Source organism: Chlorocebus sabaeus, chromosome 7, assembly GCF_047675955.1.
Source record: "Chlorocebus sabaeus isolate Y175 chromosome 7, mChlSab1.0.hap1, whole genome shotgun sequence".
Taxonomy (NCBI): Eukaryota; Metazoa; Chordata; class Mammalia; order Primates; family Cercopithecidae; genus Chlorocebus; species Chlorocebus sabaeus.
This window is the reverse complement of record NC_132910.1, coordinates 38,150,554-38,170,137: the sequence shown is the minus strand read 5'-3', so window position 1 is coordinate 38,170,137 and position 19,584 is coordinate 38,150,554. Positions and strand designations below refer to the sequence as shown.

Below are 19,584 nucleotides of genomic sequence, written 5' to 3'. Positions count from 1 at the left end.
TAGTCTACTGTATTCCATATTACACCACACTGCAATCAATAGAATATGTTCTAAATCCCTTGAGAGCTAGACATAATGAATAAAATTTTTAACCTGGGTGAACAAAGCTCATACAAGTGTGAATGTATGTAAGGAAGGAAAGATGTATGGAGAAATGCTCTGTAAACTGTCAGTCACTCTATAGATCTAAAATATATGCAGAGTAGGGATACTAAAAAGAATGAACAGTTTCCACCTCCTTCTCTAGGGGTCTTGTGTGATACAGTAGCCACATAGCTGGGCTGTGATGTGGGCTAGGCTCACTGTATCATTCTTCCAGAATCTTCAAGGATTCACTGTGACTTCATTGTCCTTTTCAAAACTTTCAAAGAGTACAGAGTTCAACAGGAAATCAATTACATTCTCTGTTGGTTGTTCAGGTTATATGTGAAAAGTATGTGAGTTTACTCTTAGAGTTGGACAAAACAGAGGAAGAGGAGGTATGATTTCTTCTCACTATATGTATAACTTGCCAGAGAATATTGTTGTAACCCATTATCTGAAATAGCACCACTGCATATATTAAAATACTTTAATAGCCACATTGTAACACTCCGTTTATATTAACACTTACTGAGTACCTATTATATGTCAGGTGTAGTGGCAGATGCTAAGGATACAGCTATGAATTAGACCAGGCCAAATTTTCGAGGTCTGTAGGAGGAAAGACAAGTTCCTGAAAGAAAAACAGCCCATCATCATCCTAAACTGGGAAGGTGAGAGAAAGATTCCTGAAACACCAATGTCCGAAAGCTTTGAGTCTTAAGGCAGATTGCTGTGTGAATAAAGGCAAGGAAATATAAAATGGTCTATAAATAGGTAGGTAGGTAAGTAGGTAGGTAGATCAATCAATCAATCATCCATCCATCCACACACATGTGTGTTTGTGTATGTATGTGTGTGTGTGTGTGTGTATTTCTTTTCTCTACATACACACAAATTCAGAGCTGGGGAGGCAAGGAGGGAGGAAAAGAGGGTAAAAGAGTAAGAAGGAAGGGAGTGGGGAGGAGAGAAAGAAAAAGGGAGGGAGGGAGAGACAGAGAAAGGGAGAGAATGATAGTGTGAGGTGTGATATGGGAAATGCTAAAAGATGATGTGAGAGATATAATCATGGGGAACCTTAAGTATGATGATCCAAGGAGCTAGAATTTTATCCTGTTCAGGTGATGGAACATTGGTAAATGGCTGACAGCAGAGAATAAACGTATTCAAACTTGCATGGCAGAGAGACAAATGGAGAGACAAGGGGACTGCGATGAAATGAGGAAACACTTAAGTTTAAAATTGCTGGGTCTTAAAAAATGTGATGATGTCCATTGTTAGTAAGATCAATTTTCAATCTTTCTTAAGACATATCAATCTGTCCTTAGAGTGCATGTCAAAGCCAAACTGGGTCTATGTGAACCATGCTATGGGTCGATTTAAATTAGGTCTCTCATTTCCAATAAAGGAGCATATTATTTCTGTGAACTCTGATCTCACGTTATCATGAATACAGACACTGGAAAGTCTGTATTGGTTTGACCTTCAATTTTCTCTAGTATTTAAAAATGTAATTTTATTTTTCCACTTGGATAATCCAAAAGAAGAGAAGTAAATATATATTCTCAGTTGTATTCTTAAACTAAATAACAATTTATTGCTCACCTTCTCCCAAATGGTTCTAAAACTGGTCTTTTCTCAACTGATTGTTGGTATTTTATACTGACCTAATGTCATATGGGAATAGTCTAAAGATGCACTGTCCAATATGGTGACTACTAGCCACATGTAACTATGCAAGTTTAAATAAAATATTCAGTTCCTCAGCTGCACTACCTACATTGCAAGTGCTCCATAGTCACATGTAGCTAGTAGCTACTGAGTTGGACTGCAAATATAGAATATTTCCTCCATTGAAGAAATTCTGTTGGACAATACTGGTCTAAATTACAAATCTCTTTGAAATCCAGCCATAGAAACACAATAGACACTTCTTTTCTTTCTAAGACATTGATTCTATCTACATTATAATTCAGAGACACAAAATATATTTGCATCTCATTTATAATCTAATACTTCAGTTTTCTTAAACTAGTAATTAAGTCATTAATGCCTGAAATACACGTGATATTTGACCAATATTACAGAAAATCCCTGCTTCTCATTTACTTCTATGGAACTGATATAAATCAAATAGAAACTGAATATTAAAATTATTTATTTTAGCTCATGGAGTAACTTAAATAATAACTCAATCATTTTTTTCTTGCTATTCAAAAGGAAATACATTAAAGTAGTAAAAATTAAAATGGTTCATCCTTACTAGTTTTGGAATTTAAAAAAGAAAAATAAGTTTTGGAAAAATATATAACTCTCCATGAAATTATAAATACTAAAAGTAACACATATAATACTTGAACTCATACACTTATAAATTCATCCCTTTGCTTTTGTTAAGTGTAACTATAAGAATGTAAACTTTTAAATTCAGTCTTCTCAAATGAAACATTAAGGTTCCTCAAATGAGAATGGGTTCCCATACTTGAGTGTTTACATATTCTAGTTGCACAACACAGAGTCTAAGCTGTGTTCACAGGGCAGTCACAGGATAGCAAAACTAGACTAGGACCAGAGATCACACTACTAGAAAGAAGAAAACAATATTTCATTTTGATGTGAACTAGGTTGATTAACAACCCATTAAACAAATAACACTTAACCATAACCACTTTTGTAGAAATTAGTTGTATCTGTTCTTCATACTTTCCTTTCTAGTATTGTGCAGAATGCAGAGGAGTTGCAACTGTTGGAAGCCAAATGCTATTCATGATCCCCACCCAGGGTGTGGGAGTACTGCTCATACTATACTCACAATACTGGTTCCAAGTCAATCTCTCATAATCAGGAATCTACTGCCAACCCACAGAGCAATGGATAGGGCGTGTATGGTAATCACATTACAAGAAAGAGAGAAAGAGACATTTGTCAGATACTCCTATTAGAAAACAAACAACTACTCAGATCTTGGGATGGAGTTGAAGAGGTAGAAAATAAAATACTGAGAAAAAAGAAGAGAATTAGATAGTCCTGTACTGAGGTGAAAAAAAGTAGAATTAAAAGAATGAAGTAAAAAAGAGCAACATCAAATTTTAAAACTAGTTTTCACAAGAGAAAACTAAGTTATGTTTCTTCCTGCCCCTTTTGTACTGCTTTACATATGTGGAGAACTATCTGAAAAGTTGTTAACTTAATAATCACAGTAATAATCTTCTATTTATACGTTTTCAATTTCAACTACAATTTCTTTCTTGAGATCTTTGTTCCTATCTCATTTTGTTCCCAAAGAAATCAGACCACTTAATGTCAATCACTGCTTTTTGATAATTTATGGTCTATCTGGTCAGTCATAGGATTAGCTGCCTTAAAGATCCGACAATAGTAGAATCCCACCAAAATACTATCTACTACAATAGATGACATAATGGAGTTCCAGCTTAACTCCTGCACTGTATGGTTTAATGAAGAACCAAAAGTGCCTCATTTTTAGCCTTTCTTTCATAACACTATCTTGTTTTGCTGTATTAAAAAGTACATAATTTTGTTAAGGAGAGACTTAAAGTACTTGGTAGGCAGTTAGTTGAATGTCCAGTGTCCCAGGCAGTAACAACATCTTTTCAATCATGTATCTGACATGTATCTGGTCTCTTCTCTAAATCAGGAGAGCAGAGTGGAAGAATCCTATAATTGGGCTCTAGAGACTTGGATTCAAAATACAGCTCTGCTATGAATTATGAATTATGTATCTCCTTTGGCAAACTAGTCTACTTCTCTGGACCTCTGAAAATGAGATGTTTGGTTTAAATGGTATCCAGATTCCTTCCACTTCGAAATTTCATGATTTGAAGGTCTGGTGTCTCCTGTGCTAGTTAGCTGGTTGATGTTGTTAGCTGAGGAAATGCTGAGGAGATTATTTGGGTAAAGGATCCTTTGAAGAGAATGGGGCATGGGTTAAGGAAAAAGCTATGTATCAGAGGTTGGAGGACAAAACTTTCTTATTAACTCAATAACCCTCCTTGCACACCCAAAGAAAAAAATTAAAATTTAGCAATTTGTTTCTTCCAATTATTATATCAGTTCAAGGAATGTGGGAATACATCTTTTTTTTTTTTTTAAGTTACATGTAGTGGGAAATCCTTAAGACTGATATTCTGAAAATCCATGATGAAAATCTGCAATTTCTGAAATAATAAAACTCTATCATTAACTCATTATGTGATCTTGGGTATGTTATTAAATCTCCACAAGTCCAAGAATATGTTTGGATAACATGTGCTCTAAGACTTCTTCTAATTCTATAATTACTGAAACCCATTAGCAGCTGCCAAATTTAAAGATCACAAAAATTGTAGAAAACATTTAACTTTTAAAACACAAATATTTTAAGAAATGTGTACAATAAAATGTGTACATTAATGATATTTACAGTTCTGCTTGATTTATCACATATAAAAGGGATCTGTGAAGCCTGTCTCTCATGAGAATTAAATGAGAAAAATGGGATTTATATGATTTTCTATTTTTTTTTTTGTATAGTAGCTAAAATCTTCCTATTACCAATCTGCACGTTTGCTTGCATATCTTTGTTTTTTTTTTTTTTCTTTTTCTGAGATGGAGTCTTGCTCTGTCACCCAGGCTGCAGTGCAATGGCATAATCTCGGCTCACTGCAACCTCCACCTCCTGGGTTCAAGTGATTCTCCTGCCTCAGCCTCCTGAGTAGCTGGGACTACAGGCATGTACCACCACACCCGGCTAATTTTTGTATTTTTAGTAGAGACGGGGTTTTACCGTGTTAGCCAGGATGGTCTTGATCTCCTGACCTGTGATCCGCCTGCCTTGGCCTCCCAAAGTGTTGGGATTACAGGCGTGAGCCACCGCGCCTGGCCTTGTTTGCAACATAAATTACCTCACCTTTAGAAAAATGAAAGCATAAAACCAGCAGGTTACTCAACTAAATAACTAGTAAGAATTAGTGCTTCTGAATTCTAAACCTCTAACATTCCTTTTGATTAACGCTTGTAGTCTAAAGCAAACATAATTTATTGCTGCTTTCAAGTTACTATATAATAGTGGAGATTTAAGGTAGTGTATTTCCATAATAATCCAACATTTTTAGGTGTTTGTTTAACTGGGTTGTAAAATAACCTCTGGGGGAATAATGGGTAGGTTCTTCATGAGAGAAAATGCTTTTGAAAACCCTGGTTAAAAAGATTTCAGGATTGTCCTATATCAAACAATTCAAAGCACATTTTTCTTTAAAAAAGCTTTTCTTGCCGGGCGCGGCGGCTCAAGCCTGTAATCCCAGCACTTTGGAAGGCCGAGACGGGCGGATCACGAGGTCAGGAGACCGAGACCATCCTGGCTAACACAGTGAAACCTCATCTCTACTAAAAATACAAAAAACTAGCCGAGGTGGCGGGAGCCTGTAGTCCCAGCTACTCAGGAGGCTGAGTCAGGAGAATGGCGTGAACCCGGGAGGCGGAGCTTGCAGTGAGCTGAGATCTGGCCACTGCAGTCCAGCCTGGGTGACAGAGCGAGACTCCGTCTCAAAAAAAAAAAGCTTTTCTTTTGTTTGTGCATCCTATAACAAATACAAAATTTCTAAATCTGAAAATGATGTATCAAATACGTAATTACCTTTTGAACAAATAAGGCTCTACAAGAATTATGTATCATCTTTGCAGATATAAAAGTATAAGTAGAAATAAGATGGTCTGAGTTTCCTTAACACTTACACACATGTGCATACACATGATCTGAGAAGATAATAGAATCATATGGTACAATAGTGTAATACATTTTGTTATTGGTAATGAAAAATAAATGAAATATATTAAATAGACTATTATGGTATAATTTAACAGATTAAATATGTTTCCATTAATGTTTGATGTTTTTCTTGTTTAACTCTCAAAGCAAGGTTCAAGTGTAAAAAAAAAAAAATCTCAAGCTTTGCTAATTCACATTACTACTAATTTACCAAATATTAAGACAAGGAATATTCTGAAACTTAGATCACACAGAAAAAAATTAGAAATTATAATAATTATTTTTATTTGAGACAGAGTTTCACTCTTGTTGCCCAGGCTGGAGTGCAATGGTGTGATCTTGGCTCACCGCAACCTCTGCCTCCTGGGTTCAAGTGATTCTCCTGTCTCAGCCTCCCAAGTAGCTGGGATTACAGGCATGTGCCACCATGCCTGGCTAATTTTTGTATTTTTTTTTTTTTGTAGAGACGGGGTTTCTCCATGTTTTGAGGCTGGTTTCGAACTCCTGACCTCAGGTGATCCGCTCGCCTCAGCCTGCCAAAGTGCTGGGATTACAGGCATGAGCCACCGCACCTGGCCAATTTTATTATTACTATCATTAGAGACAGGGTCTCATTTTGTTGACCTGTCTGGAGTGCAGTGGCATGATGACACAACACTGCAGCTTCGAACTTCTCGGCTCAAGTGATCCTCCCACCTCAGCCTCCCGAGTAGCTGGAACTACAGGTGTGCACCACCACACCTGGATAATTTAAAAATTTTTTTGTAGATAGGAGGTCTTGCTATGTTGCCCAGACTGGTCTTAAACTTCTGACTTCAAGCAGTTCTCCCACCTTGACCTCCAAAAGTGCTAGGATTACAGGTGTGACCCACCATGCCTGGCCTATAATTTCATTTTTAATATTCACATAAAAAAAGATACTACTCAGCCTTTCAAATGTTAGAAATATTCATCTAGATTGGTACATACCTTCATTATTTCTATTTCAAAACTATAATGGTTTTATTTATTTGAATCATTGAAGGGTTTTTTTCCCCCACAATGGACAAGATTTCTTTATATAATTGTTTCTATGATGACATGTTCGACAGAAGGTCAGACTAAATTAATGTTCATATACTAGCTGTTGTACAACATAAAAAAGAAGACTTTTCTTTTAAACCATAGAAAGTGCCTAATCTCTTTGCTATCACAATTCCAAAAGTTGTGAAGTGGTGTATAATACACATTTCTAAAATTTTACGTCCTATCCTTGAAAGTTTTTGATCAAGATTATATGTAACAATCTCATAAAGTTGGCTAATGTTTTTGAAAAATTCATGTTACATAGGAACCCATATAAATTAAGTATTTGATAATTTCCTCCATAATTTCAAACTCTTTACTAATTTTCAATTCCTGAAATTGAAAAAAAAATGCAAAGCTTCTTTTACTCGAAGTAAAGCAAAACTCAGAAAGTATGTTCAGCTCCAGAGCTATGCTTAAAACTTAAGTAACAGGGCAACAGACCTTTAGAGTACTTTAAAGGAAATGTATGAATAAAAAAATTACACTAGAACAATGACCTTAAAAATAAATATGACCCTTAATTATGTCATTCTTTTCTTTGAACTAGAAAGCATCTTAAAGTTGTCTTTAATCAGCTATGTCCTAGGATTTGTCTAGGAAGCAAGGGCAGTTATAAAACTCAAATCTTAAAAAATGTACAGAATTAGATAAAAAATTCTCTCTTCTTTTCTCTTGCTTATAGTCATACTAAAAATAGCCTCTATCTATATGTCACAACTATTTATACTGAAAATAGCCTCTATCCATGTGTCTTGGACATAATTTTACTCCAATCAACATATTGAGTTTTGTGTGTGAAATCAAGTATTTTTGAAACAGAGTTTTCCCCTAGAATAAGAATTTACCATTTATAAAGTTATTTTTATATTACTCACACTAATAATGTAATATTAATCACTTTACATTCATTACCTAATTAACCTACTTTGAGAAGCCCATTTTGTAGATGGGGTAATTTAGACTTGGAGAGATGAAGCCCAAGTAAACACCACATAGTTACCAATGGAGGAACTAATTCAAACCTAGGCTGGCTCTGTAAACCTAAAATGTACTATGATTCAAAACGTATAGATTCAAAACTTTATTTCAGACAAAGTAAACTATAATCTTCTACAGTTGCACCCCAAAATTTGCAATTTGAAGCTGGTGGTTTGAGAAGCAATGCACCATAACCATGCTATTCAGGTTCTCTAGCACTGCTGACTTTGATGAACTGCTATTTCCACAAACCAGTTATTTACTGAAGCTTCCCATGAGATAGTGCATGGTAGATGGTACGGTGGAGAATTTAAGCAAAAAGAAGTAGAAAATATGCCCCCTGCCTTTGAGAAGCTTACAATCTAAAAATATGGTGCCCCAAATATTGAGAGACTATAACATGACTGGGCATGTTTATTAGGGATGACTTTGTGGAAGCAGAGTACTTCAATTAGGGTTTTGATGGAAGGGAGAACAGAAATTGACAGAGAAGTACGAGATTAACCAGGGTACAAATGTTTGGCAGTGAAAATAAGACTTGTGGAATAATTTAATAACCCTTCTTTATTTTGAAAAAACATTTAAAATACTTCAATTCTCTCTCAAACATGCACAAAATTACTAACCTTCTACATTCATGGCTTCTCTCAGAACCTGAAGTTTCTTTTGTCTCTCTCGGATTCGGTCCAAAGCACTTGATATTGCTGAGGAGGTGGGCAATTCTCGAGTGTGATATATTGGATCCATTTTCTGAGGGCCAAAGATATCCAAGGCTATACTTCCATCTGAGTATCTTGCCTCCTTTTTTCTAGGAGTGGTTGAAGTCCGCACTGTTACTGCCTCAGGGTGACAACGACGATATGTGGCAGTCTCTCCTGAAGAGAAGTCTCTGTCAGCTGTACAAAGCAAGTCCATGGATGAAGCCCAGATCTTCTTCTTAGAAAGCACATCAGTGCCAGGGATGGGTTTTTTTTCTGGGCCACTAGTTTTGAATTGGTAAGGGGAGCATGTATTTTCAGAATCTTCATGTCCAGAATTATCTGATAAAATGTCCTTGAAATAATCCTCCTCATCTTGTGTATCTCTGATGGACAGAAATCCCATAGATTTACTAAGCCCTTTGTTAAGAAAGGTCTGATGAGAGAGTGGAGCCTTTTGTATGTCTAGTACATCAGAAGTAGAGCTTCTCCCTGGAATGATAAGAATCTATCATGTATGCACAGAATTTTTAGAAAATAAATGGAAATGTAATCCACTATTGACAATGAAAGTGGTGGCAATTTCCTAAATGTTCCAAATGGAAGATCAGAGATGAAATGGTATGGTGGTGATGGTGATAGTGGAAGAGGAAAGAGATGCTATGTTTGCATAACTTTTCGTAGTTCATCGTCTCTTATCTAATAAAATCAATATACTGAACTGACATTTTTGAGTGGTATTATTTTCTATTCATAAAATGTGAATTATTTGGTTTTAAAAAGCAGACAACTATCCAGTTTGGAAGAATGTTCACTATCCAAGAAATGATTTGAGGCAATAATGGAATGTATAGTGAACTACTTTAACTTCTACAGGTATAACTCAAACATTATGTCATATCACTATAAAGCCCGGGTATATTCCAATCTTTTAAATAAATACATTTAAGGAAGAAACAAAGAATACTTGCTATATTCTGGATGGAAACAGGATTGTAGCATTTGGAATTCTTAAGTATCACAATTTTATTATAATTAGATACATTTTCAGAAAACTTTATTGTGTTTGAAATCCAAATAATTTGATTGTGTTTAAGTTATGAAAGAAACTTAATGTTTCCATGGCAGACCCTCATGCACTAAAAAAGTTTTTTCCTCTAGAACATAATTTACCATTATTTGCCATTTGTAATAAAGTACCAACTCTTATTCTTTAGTTCCTGAGGTAGTTAAAATCAGTAGTCATTTTACTTTTTTTTAAAGGCAGTAGTCTATAAATGTGACACATATCAAAAATGTCCATCCAGTAATTTTGTGAATCCATAGATTCAACAAAAAATCATATATATGTCCACTACTGAAAAAAGAAATGTGGGTAAATACTTTATAGTTACTAACTCAATAGCCCATAAACACTGAAGATTTCCTGTGCTACCTTCTGTGATCTTTTTGATAATCTCTCTGCTATACTATATAAAATAATCACTAAAACCTTCTTAGTAATAATAAATTGCTTGTTAATTTATTTAAAGACATCAATTGCTTCTGTAGTGTAACAACTATAAGCTTTAATTCTCTGAACACAAATTTTATCTTAAAAAATCTTTAAAAAGTGAATTCATTTCAGAATGGCAGCAAATAATTGCTTAAGCATAAGATTAAAACATTGTGCTTTTATTGTACCTCATCTTCCCATGAATCTACTTAAATGTAAATAAGGATAACATCTATATTTTGGGCACATCAAATAAAGAACACCAAGAAATATACCATACCACATCCAAACACAGATTGTCACAGACTCCAGCTTCTAACCTAAGATAATTTGAAAACTGATAAACATATGTCTGTGTTACATTATTTTAGGGGTAAGTTATATTCTTAAACCACATTCGGAACTCATTAATTTAAAATTTTATTGAATAGAGAACAGAGATATTCTTGAAAATTGATAGAACACATTATATTTTAAAAAAAGGAATGGAAAGGATTCAAGAATCATAAACCAGATAGATGAACTCAACCATCTGCCTTATTCTGCTACCTTGACTACCAAACAAGCAGTTAAAACTTGGAAAAACATCAAACAAGTGGGTATGTGGCAACACCATAAATTCATACTCAATCACTTTGTACACGCAACACCACGTGTTAATAGTAAGTCTGTTTACTTTCCACAATGACTGTTTCACTTTTCCTCACTCTTCACATTTTCTACCTTAACTCCCTACTCTTTTAGCTGATGCTGTTGTCATAACTCCAAGAAAACCAGAGCTGTTGGAGGAGGGCTTTCTCATCTTTCCATGAGTAATTCTATACTACCTATGTCTACTCTTTTTTTTTTTTTTTTTTTTTTTTTTGAGTCTTGCTCTGTCACCCAGGCTCGAGTGCAGTGGCGCGATCTCGGCTCACTGCAAGCTCCACCTCCCAGGTTCACACCATTCTCCCTCAGTCTCCCTAGTAGCTGGGGCTACAGGCACCTGCCGCCGTGTTAATTTTGCTTTTGTATTTTGAGTAGAGATGGGGTTTCACTGTGTTAGCCAGGATGGTCTCCATCTCCTGATCTCGTGATCCGCCCGCCTCAGCCTCCCAAAGTGCTGAGATCTCAGGCGTGAGCTACCTACTATGTCTACTCTTCTCTTTGCCATCTTAAAAGATGAAATTTCCTACCAGTTGAAGGCCAATCCCCAATATGTATCCTGGATTCTTCCCTCACAATTTTGCTTTATCAAAGACTTTACTTCTATGGTTAATTCTCTGTTGCTATCTCCTCATATTTTCATTATTCTTCCTTTCTATTGAATATTCCCATTAGTATGTGAACATAATCTAATATCTCCCATAGTCAAACCAAACCAAACAAAACTCTTCCTCTGTTAACCACATTTCCCCCTAGCTACTGCTGTCTCCCATTTCTTACTTCCCATTCATTATTCTACCCATTTTAATCAGCTTCCAACTACTCCATACATTAGCAACTCTCATTAGTTATGACCAATGATCTCTGCTTGCAAATCAGATGGACATTTTGGTATACATATTGTACTTCTCAGTAACAACTGGTTATGATGACCATCCTTTACTCAATCTTTTCCTCTCTTTATATACCTATATATCCTACCTGTCAGACTGCTCATTCTTAGTCTTTGGTTTTTCTTCCCTTATTAGATATCCAAATGTTGGATTTCCTCAGGTGTCAGTTTTAGAATTCCATCTACTCACTTTGTCTTTATGTAATTTCTTCCATTAACAAGGCAGTAATATCATCTATACCTTGACAACTCCCAAATGATATGCTTAGCACTGACCTCCTCTGGGAGTTCCAATCATATGTAATGAAACTTCTACTTACATTTTAGAAGACCCTCAAATGCAACATGCTCAAAACTGATCTTTTGCTTCCCACATCCAGAACTGTCCATTCTCCCCCAGTCTTTCCTATTACAATAAATGGCCCAATTACTCAACTGATTGTTCAAAACAGAAATATGGGCAGCATCCTTAAATCTTTTACCTTATTTAATCCCCATATCAAATCCATCAGTAAATGATGGCTATTTAAATTCTCAAAGATATCTTACTATTTCATGTATTCTAATTCTGCTGCAATCACCCTATTTTCAATTAACATTATTGCTTGACTATAATGGCCCTAAGCATTTTCCTTCTGGAGAATGCATAGCTTGCTAAAAGCTAAATGGGAAACAATAAATAGACTTGATATACAAATAAAAGATTTCATACTTGTATTCCTTGGGTAAGATTTCAAGAGTATAAAAAGTCTTTGTAATAGAACATATCCCACTTATTTAAGTTGAAAAAAACTTCCTTGTAAATTACACTGTGTTTTAACTATTTTTGTTATATGTGATTAACATTATCCCACACTGGATACCATCATTCACCTTTCACTTCACCCAGACTCAAACATTCACATCTCTTAGAAGTAAAGTTCGAAATGACATTTCAATATTAAAAGAGGCTCCCCAAGTCCCCATGTATCCTCACAAATGTGTACAAGTGCATTTTAAAAGAAAGAAACATGATATTATTAATATGCCTAAGTTCTGAAGCACCACCATGTTGATCTGAATAATAGTTTAAGTTTCCACCTTAAGCTTGGCAGGAAATGTTTGATTTCTTTCTGCTCAGTGAAGCTATTTTATCAGCATTGGCAGTATTAGGTAACAAAGCAGGGGCAGACAGCCCACTAGTTTAGGCCTTAGCTTCTGTGACAGATCTCGGGGGTAAGATATAAGAAGAGACCTTTTAAGGTCATTTACTTATAGATAAAAAAAATTTTATTGTATTTGAGCTGAACAATTAAATCACTAGGTATAAGGCATTATCCCCAAATTTGCATACTTCTTTCCATCTAATTCTGTATCTCACTGTCCATCTTAACATTTTCTTTATTAAAGACTGTAGTCAAGAGCCTAATAAACTAATGCTATCACCACATATAGATTTTAGGTTGGTGAACATTGAAGAAAATGTTTTACTAATAATGTATCATAAGGTTGCTTTGCTGCATTTGACCACTGACAGTTAAGAACTGGCACTGCCAAGTGTCCTAGGTGTCTTAGAAGAATTACTTCTTCAAGAGATAATTTTTTTTCCATCTTAAACTTTTAAAATTAGTGTATGCAGTTGACTATTAGCTGCTGAATACTTCTGCCTGGTAATGGCTATAATTAGTATATTTATATTGATTTTGTCCTTAAAATAAGGTTTTACGAATTTGTAAAAGGTAAATGAAAAGAACACTTGTACAATACTACTGTGCAAAGCAATGATGGCTAAGAAGGTCTGAGGAATACTCTTCCCTTATATTTTATCCAAATAAGACTATTATTTCAGTATTAGGACTTTTAACTCTACTAAAAAATAGAAACATTAAACAAAATTTGGTTTATCCTGAGTGACTAATTGTAATCACTCACAAATTCTCTTGAGTTTAGATATAAGGGAGATTTTATTCTCCAATATGACTATTAGAGGATAAAATCAACAAACAATCTACTTAAGGATTTGATTTCTCTGTTAATTTTGTAAAGTCCTGACAGTCAATGCTTCCTTATCTGTATTAGAACAGCATATTAATAATAAGAATTCTAAGGAACTATTAGACAGTAATACTAAATCTTTCTTAGTATTATAAAAACAAAATTACAAATAAAAGGTATTAAAATCTGAATTAAAACTTCTGATGTTTTTATTGTTATAATAAGAAAATGGTCTAATAATATGAGCCAAGATGTTTTCTCTTTCTTTTGCATACAACTTAATGTTTAAAATAGGCTAAATAAACCATAGTTTCACATATTTATGGAACTATTAAATAATTATAGTACAAATATAATACACTTGAAAATCTAGTATTTCCATAAAACTTTTTCTTGTTCAATTAACAAATAGACACTGAATACCTATAAAAACTAATGTACTTAATAGGTTTTCCCTATCCCCAGCATCTACATGTCCAGAAAGCTTAACTTTTATGAATGTCCTTTATGAAACAAATATATGTATATATGTAAATGACAAACAACCTGCTATTTAAAATATGTTACCAAGTAGGTATAGACTCAGTAAAATCTCTTAATTGCTATCTTTAAAATACTCTGTAACAATTAATTTCTGAAACATTAAGCCTCTGAATCATTGAAAGTAATAAAATCTAAACAATGTTAGCATTTGATAATCCTTAATTTGATAAATATTGCAAGGCTCACCTTTTTCTTTCTACAGACCCACAATGGAAAGGGAGATAGAATGGGAGTCATATATACATAAATAAATATATATGAATATTTTTTATTCTTAGAAAAAATACACTGTCTGCAAAAATTAATAATACAACATTATAGTTATTAAATCAAGAAGTAACAAACAAGCAAATAAATTTCAATTACATAACATGGCCACTTAATGGTAGTAGGAAATGATAGTAGGGAACTGCTGAAAGAGGTCAGAGAAATAATAAGAAAGACAAATAAGAAAGGAGGGAGGGAGAGAGGAAAGAAAAGAGGGAAGTGGAGAGAGGAAAGAGAGGGAGAAAATAGAAAAAGATAAATAAGGAAAACAACAATGTCTTTTAAATCTAACATTCCACTTATTAAAATGTTCATTATATCTCCCAAAAGATTCTTTCAGCTTGCTATTGACATTCATTTATAAGTTTCTGTTATTATTCGATTCTAAAATAGGAGACTGACTGAAAATTTGATCAATTAACAAATTGCTGCTACTGTTAGTGCCAAAGTTTACACTATATACTATCTCAAATCCTAGAATACTATAAAAATAAACAGATTTTTACCCACAAAAACAAAGTGACAAAAGTACAGTATGGGGATACAAGTATAGGAAGGAAATATTTGCAAGAAAGGATTAAAAATACTTTCAAAGTTGTCACCACACTGTATTTTTTTTGGCCCACATATAAACTAATCACGTATGTATTAGAAAAAAAACCCTGATCTAACCAGAAATAAATTACTATACCAATGAAAGGAAAGCTAAAATATCTTTTCAGAAAGATAATCTTTATTCACAATAATTAAAATGGAAGCACCAAAACAGATACTTAACTAACTGTACCATTACAAAATCACTCCCTTAGAAACAATTTTACTGCTTTTCTTTGACTTACACATTCCTTCCTCTCAGATATGAGAGTTCTGACTCTGCAAAACATTTGGTCCAGATAGTTAAGGTCTACATTTAGTTTTCACAACTAGAGTTGCTCATAGGTTTTAAATAAGACAGCTTTCTCTGATGTTCTGATTAAATTAAAATATTAACTTTTTCATCTATTTTATTAAAGTATATAAATTAGAATATATTTAAGTAACCTGTACATTTACTTCTACCTAGCCCCAAGATCTAAGACAAGATCTAAAAAGCAGTTTTGTTAATGTTTAGATTATCGTGATTCTCAATATTGCTTGATAAGAAGAGAACAAAGATAATCAGCAAAATAAAAAGTTTATTTTATAAATAAGCCATGCCTGAAACTTAACAGTGAAAAATAAATTGTCACATAAAATTATATTTACTTTTATTTCAAGTGTTTGAAATTTCTATTCACCTCTTTTCTTTTCTTTCTTTTTGAGACAGAGTTTCACTCTTTGTTGCCCAGGCTGGAGCGCAGTAGTGCAATCTCAGCTTACTGCAATCTCTGCCTCCCGGGTTCAAGCGATTCTCCTCCCTCAGCCTCCCGAGTAGCTGGGATCACAGGCACCTGCCACCATGCCTGGCTAATTTTTGTATTTTTAGTAGAGACAGGGTTTCACCATGTTGGCCAGGCTGGTCTCGAACTCCTGATCTAAGGTGATCCGCCCGCCTCAGCCTCCCAAAGTGCCGGGATTACAGGCATGAGCCACCTCGCCTGGCCTGAAATTTCCATTCATTTCTTTTTAAAAAGTAAATTTAATTATCATAGGATACATAATTATATAATGCTACTGACAAACAGGAAAACCACTATTCATCATTAGTTTGTATTTACTAAGTATCACACATGACCTAAGGTAGTATTTGATAACGCCATGGTAATATCTATTTAATGGGTTATTACTAGCATTAAAAAAAAAAGAAATATGATACAAAATATCACAGTGCAGTAAGAAAAACTTACTTTCTGAAACTTGTTTTAGTGTTTATGTTCATAAACATATGCATGTGTTTATTTAGTCATGTTTTATAAAATATTTTTAATATGAAATACCATGATAAAGTAAATAAATAATATTATTACTGATACACCAATACTGGAAAGGGAAATAATTTACTCTGGGAATTCTAACTATATTAATAATATTTTCTGTATAAGTTTAATGAAACTATTTTTTAATGTAGCTAGTATTCTTGTCCATTCCCTAACTCCACTTTGTACGTTTATGTTCTAATCATCGTCTCAATTACCAGATTTCAAAGCCAGGTAAGTATAATTTTTGTAAAGAAAACAATGGGATAAGGTTAAAGCCTAGAAATTTCCTATTAATATACTCTTACCTGTTGGTAATCCTTTTCCTCGCAATCGATCTCGAATAGCCTGGCTTCGATCAGGTTTTTGTTCACTGTTACAGGAAAGCTGGTCTGTCTGCACACAGGTAATAACAAATCAAGTTTGACAAAGGGATCTCCCTTTTGTTTTCATAGTAACTGTTTACAGAATGACACTAGTTACACAGTTTTTGGAGGATATAATATTAAATAATGAGACTCTATGTCCTATTGTATTTGTAGGGTAATTTGTATTCTTGGATAAGATTTATGTAGCCCAGTGCTGGCCAACTCATTACAGGAAATTAAAAGGGAAGAAGCAGTGACTGAAGAGTAACCTATTAACTAGAAAATACCATCAGATTAAACTTGTTAAAATGAGTTCTAATTGAAAACAGTAAACTTGAAGTCGTCTTCTTTCCCCAACCAATAACTACTCTTGTTAGATTATAATTTAAAAATCACATTAATTTGGGTATAATAAAGCTTTCTCCTGATTATAACTATGAATTCAGGAATTTAAATTACTTTCAGAAATAATTTTATAGATCTTACCCTTCAGAAATTACATTTGAGAAATGCTAAGTCTTTTTTTTTGAGATGGAGTCTCACTCTGTCACTCAGGTTGAAGGACCTCGGTTCACTGCAACCTCTGCCTCCCAGGTTCAGGTGATTCTCATGCCTCAGCCACCAGAGTAGCTAGGACTACTGGGGCATATCACCATGCCTAGTTAATTTTTGTATTTTTAGTAGAGACAGGGTTTCACCATGTTGGCCAGGCTGGTCTTGAATTCCTGACCTCAAGTGATCTGCCTGCCTTGACCCCCCTAAGTGCTGGGATTACAGGCGTGATCCACTATGCCTGGCCGAGAAATGCTAGGTCTTTAAATGGACCCTCTGAGGGATAACACATTTAAATCAATGCTCTTTTAAGTTCCCATTAAAACAAAATGTAGTCTTAAAGTTTAATAGCTTTAGCCAAGGGTATTTGCTTGAAATAAAGTATGTCAAATTAGGTCAAACTCCACATTATAAGGGATAAAAAATTGAACAGATCACTGTTTCATTCTGGTGGCCAATTAGAAGAGAAATGTCAATATAAATGGAAGAAGAGAGAATGGTGAAAAGAAATTACTTAAATCTAGCACCAAGAGCATGCATACATATTTGTTTACACACACACACTCGCACATACTACAGAAATGTTTTAATATTGCTCCATTAGGGAATCTTGCTGGAGTATGGATTAAAAACCTGTTTAAGGTAGTATATTCAAGGCTCAAGCATTATGTTTTCTACCTATAAGAAGACTTGTGAATGGAAGTATTGCTGAAATAATGTTATCATTTAAGTTGCATGAATGATGTTAGTCCCGATTATACTGTCAGTGACTGAAAATACAGTAAACATCCCACATCTTTGAAAATTCCTGCATTGAAGTTAGTTACTATTAATAATAACTATTATTTATTGAACATATATGCTAGGCACATACTTTGTGCTATCTAATCCTCAAACAATCTCATATGGTAGACAATATTATCCTCATAATACAAATAAAAGAAGAAATAGCAAAGAAACTTCTAAGGACCACAAAGCAGCTTATTAATATGGAAATAATTACTTTTACAACAGTTCGATAATATGGGTGATTGATACATATTATTCCTATTTTGCAGATAAGTAAAACTGTGGCCCAAATATTGTAACATTAAATCAGTGGAATAACCTAGACAAGTAAGCTGACTTGCTGACTTTTACCCCGCGCTAATTAATTTTAAGTAAGAATGATGGTCACTTAGAATGAATTTCACACCAGTGAAAGACTAACTCACTCTATCAGCTACTGGAGACAACAAAAGCTTTAAGGAATACATTGGGGTCAGAAACACCCCAGTTCCAATTACGTCTTCGTCATTTACCATATCTGTGGCTATGTGTAAGCTATTTAATCTTTCTCAGCCCTAGTTTTATGCCCTCTAAAATGAGGATAAAAGTATCTCTATTAAATTGAGGATGTTTTGATGAATAATGTGATAATGCACATAAACCCTTTAGCATAGTGTCTGGCACAAAGTAAACAAACACTTAAAAAACAGTAGCTGTTGGAGTTACTTCTACCCAGTGATGTCTAGGAGATGAGGAAGAGCAACAGAAAGGTAAGGGGAGCACGATTATACTTAGTAAAAATTTGTCTTTGTGAAGAGAGGCTATCTACATGCTGATTCCAACTGATCCTTCTATTTTTCTCTCCCATTAAATAACCCCACGATACACCCCCATGCCATACTGTTCCCCAAACATTCCTGTTTTCCCATTTCACAGCCTTTATCCAGGTTCACTTCCCTCTGCCAAGATTATCTAGCCTACAGGATATAGTTCGAAGTGTTACTTTTAATTTTAATTTTTTTTTTTGAGGTAGGGCCTTACTCTGTTGCCTAGGTTGGACTGCAGTGGTGCAATCATGGCTCACCACAGCCTTGACCTCCCAGGCTCAAGTGGTCCTCCCACCTCAGCCTCCTGAGTAGCTGGGACTAAAGGCATGCACCATCATGCTCGGCTACAAAGTGCTATTTTTCAGTGCAACCATAATTTGTATCCTTTTCCTTTAAACTCTCATAGCTGTTAAAATTTTTACTATGTATCTTTTTATAGCCTTTCATTTTATAATTAAGCAAATGGTTATGGCATTTTAGATAAAAGCGCCTAGATCAAATATTTTATTCCAATTTTTATCTTCTACAATCCCTAGCACAGGTTTCATACATAAATGAGCAACAAAGATCCACTATAATAATGAGAACTAAATGCTAAACCTTAAAGGGATGAAGATTTTATGTGTACTATGGGCAATTATTGATAGGTAATAGAATTTCTATGTAGACAGAAAAAAAATATTCATTCAAAGACAGAAAAAAACATCTCTCACAATTTTACTATAGGAGTAAAATTAGCAAACAGCACAAGAGTCTTAGAGAAAGT

At 34.3% G+C, this 19,584-nt stretch overlaps 1 protein-coding gene across 11 annotated transcripts in view; it reads right to left on the bottom strand.

Annotated features, from left to right (window-relative positions):
- The window catches only part of PTPN13 (protein tyrosine phosphatase non-receptor type 13), a 221,670-nt gene that overhangs the window by 113,227 nt on the left and 88,859 nt on the right, over positions 1 to 19,584 (bottom strand). For 10 of the 11 annotated variants that reach the window (XM_037986516.2, XM_007999154.3, XM_007999157.3 and 7 more), the window contains 2 exons: positions 16,612 to 16,699; positions 8,521 to 9,084 (listed from right to left, as the gene is read on the bottom strand). In XM_037986516.2, coding sequence (XP_037842444.2) covers positions 8,521 to 9,084; positions 16,612 to 16,699 — 652 coding nt within the window. The remainder of the gene's footprint in view (positions 1 to 8,520; positions 9,085 to 16,611; positions 16,700 to 19,584) is intronic. The other variant, XM_007999161.3, reaches the window with a different exon arrangement.